This window comes from Aegilops tauschii, chromosome 2 (genome assembly GCF_002575655.3).
Source record: "Aegilops tauschii subsp. strangulata cultivar AL8/78 chromosome 2, Aet v6.0, whole genome shotgun sequence".
NCBI classification, from domain to species: domain Eukaryota; kingdom Viridiplantae; phylum Streptophyta; class Magnoliopsida; order Poales; family Poaceae; genus Aegilops; species Aegilops tauschii.
In genome coordinates this window covers 650,727,050-650,729,989 of record NC_053036.3, presented here as the reverse complement: position 1 = coordinate 650,729,989, position 2,940 = coordinate 650,727,050, and the positions used below count along the sequence as shown (strand labels likewise).

General features: G+C 58.1%; 1 protein-coding gene across 1 annotated transcript; it reads right to left on the bottom strand.

The window, feature by feature from the left end:
- Positions 1 to 423: 423 nt before the first annotated feature.
- Positions 424 to 988, bottom strand: LOC141041455 (ethylene-responsive transcription factor 2-like). The gene is made up of 2 exons (XM_073507606.1): positions 831 to 988; positions 424 to 772 (listed from the first exon to the last, which is right to left on the bottom strand). The coding sequence occupies exons 1-2, from the start codon at positions 986 to 988 to the stop codon at positions 424 to 426; spliced, it is 507 nt and encodes a 168-aa protein (XP_073363707.1).
- Positions 989 to 2,940: the final 1,952 nt, after the last annotated feature.

Genomic DNA, 2,940 nt, shown 5'->3' with positions numbered 1-2,940 from the left:
GACCGGTCACTGTCCACGGACGCGTCCGGGCACGCCCGCGGCTGTTTGAGGGGTCGGATTTGCTAAGTCCGGCTGTAGATGCTCTTATGGGCTATATAGACTTCTGCGGAAATCATCTGTAAGAGCATCTCCAACAGCTGCCCAACAAGTGGCGCGCTAAAGTTCAGTTTGCAGCGCGCCGATCGCCTGCTTTGGTGTGGCGGGGAGCGCCGGCTCCAGCGACGGCGGTAAATTTAGCGCACGCGCGCAAACAATTTGGACTACGGTGCATAGATATTTTGTTCATAGATAAAAAACGATACATAGCTCATAGCATAGATAAAAAACGATACAAAGATATTTTACATAGTTCATAGCATAGATAGATAAAAAGAACTACCGTGCAACTACATAATTAAAACTACAGTGCAACTAGAACTACTCCTAGTCGTCCTCATCATCACCCTCGCTGGTGTTGTCCGAGGTAGAGATCCACATGTCATCCCAACGATCATCGTCAGACCAGAAGAACGACTTCCCACCGGCGTTGACGAGATCGCACTGCGATATGGCCAGTGCCTTCCGCCGACGCCTGTCCGCCCGCTCCGCGCGACGCCTTGCCGTCCTCTCCGCCCAGAAGGCGCGCTCGTTGGCGACGTTCTCCGGGTGGCGCCGGCGCCACTCCGCCATGCTCGCTCGTCCTCCTCGGCGATGAGGAGGCAACGCTGACGCGACGGTGCTCCGCACGGTCCAGGTCCGTGATAAGACGAGGAGGAGGGGCGACGGCCTGCACCTGCTCGCGCGTGTAGACGTCGCGGAAGTTCATCTGCGAGCGAGGCCTCTCTAGGCACCACGCCGCCGCGTCGTACACGCGGGCGGTCTCGTGCGCGGTCTCAAACGTGCCGAGGCCGAGCCGGACGTCGCTGGACCGGATCTCAGCATAGTAGGCGCCGGAGGGGCGTTCGCGGACGCCGCGGTAGCCCGAAGATCCTCGGCGGCACGGCGACATGGTGGCGTGGTGGCGGCGGGGTGGGGAAGCGGCAGAGGAAGCGGCGAGAGTGCACGTGGCAGTGCGGATAGGGATGGGGGCTGCGTGGCGAGCGCTGCAATTTATAGGAGCGCTGAAAGCAGTGCGCCAAATGTAGCGCGCGACCGCCCGCTTTCTCCCGCGCGCGCAATCTTTCCCTCCTCCGCTCGAGCGCGCGAAAACGTACCGCGCACGCTATTGTGCCAGTTTATCACGCGCGAGCGTCTTTTGGCGTCGCTGTTGGAAATGCTCTAAGTATAACATATAACTTGGGTCAATTCAGCACGAATATTCTACCAACATCGTGCCCCCAAATATTGTCGACGTTACCGCTAGGGCAGTAATACGCGCCGGTGCGCCGGCCCAAATTTGGGCCGGTCACGTCGCAGCCACACGATTTACCTCTGTATTAACCGTCAGATCTAACCCTCATCAAGTCAATGCAGCTCATCTCTTCCTCCGCTGGTGTACACATCTAGCCGCCATGGATGCGCAAGGCACCCAGACTCGAAGCACCACCGGGCTTGGCCGTCCCCGGCGCCGGTCACCGCCCTCGCCGCCGGTGGCCACCTGTGTTTCATTCTGGCTCGGCGCATGCAGCAGCGTGTGCGCCGGTTGCAGCTCCCCCGGCGATGGTCGCAACTCCGCTGCAACGGTCGGAGCTGCGGCGGCGAAGATCACCGGACGCGCGCCCTCGAAGACGAGCTCACGTCTGAACCGAGGCAAGGCTTGAACCGTTCGCACACCCTATGTGTTGCAAACGTTGTTAAAAAAGCTTCAACCCCTGAATGGAAAAGCTTCAAGCCCTAGATGGAAAAGCTTCAACTGGCACTGCGATTCACGAGGAGATACAACCGCTGACGCAAAATGCTTCAACCTTAGATGAAAAAAGTTTCAACCAGATGATAGAGAGAGCTTTAACCAAGGGCTGCTCAAAACAAAAATAGTTTCAATCATTTACACAAAAGCTTCAACCGTGGACGGAAAAGGCTTCAACCGTGTATGAAAAAGCTTCAATCGTTAAGAAAGAAAGCTCCAACCTGACACTGCAACCAGAGAAAAGTTATGTGTTGTAGCAAAACGTGACGCCGGTCGTAGCAAAATGCTATGCCGGTTGTAGCAAAATCTATGCCGGTTGAAGTATGTAGCAAAACGGCAGCGTTTTGTCATCTTCTTCCACCTCCAGCCGTCGCTGGTTGAAGCTTTTTTTTTTGCATCGGTTGTAGCTTCCAAACCGCCCGTTGCAACATCAGGGGGAGTCTCCCATGGTGCTCCCAGCTCGCCGTCCGCCTCGAGCTTGTAAGCCATGGGTGACTTGCCTGTGAGCTCGCAGGTGATGCCCCTTGTCATGGTAGCACCGGTGCTCAGCCCCATCGCGCGTGCGGCCATGGCTTATGAGCTCGTCGACTCAAACCGTGGTAGCAAAAATGCGACACCGATTGTAGCTGAGTGGGATGCCGATTGTAGCAAAATGTGACACTGGTTGTAGCACGTAGCACAAAACACGACGTCTGCAGTGTTGCTCGGAACAGCGCCGCCGTCCTCGCAGCTCGCCGTCACCATGCTCGCCATCCACGATGGCAGCTCTCCTAGGCACCGGTTGCAACAGGAAGCGACGCGGTTCCAGCTTCCGCCGAGGCCGGCGAGCGAGGACGGCCGGTGCGGGTGGCCACCGGCGATGAGGACGGCCGGCGGGGACGACGAACGGCGACGAGGACGGCCAACTGAGGTAGGGACTGGCGAGATGAAAGAGAGAGAGGAAGCAGCGCAGTCGCGTGGGGTGTTAATGGCAAAGCGATTGGTAGGCCCCGTCAGCCTCGTGTCCCATTCACGCGGAAAAGGCTGGCCATACGATGGGAGGGGATCGGACGGGTTGCGTGTGACCGGCCGAGTGGTTCGGCCGGCGTCCCGGCCCCAAACGTTTCCCTTACCGC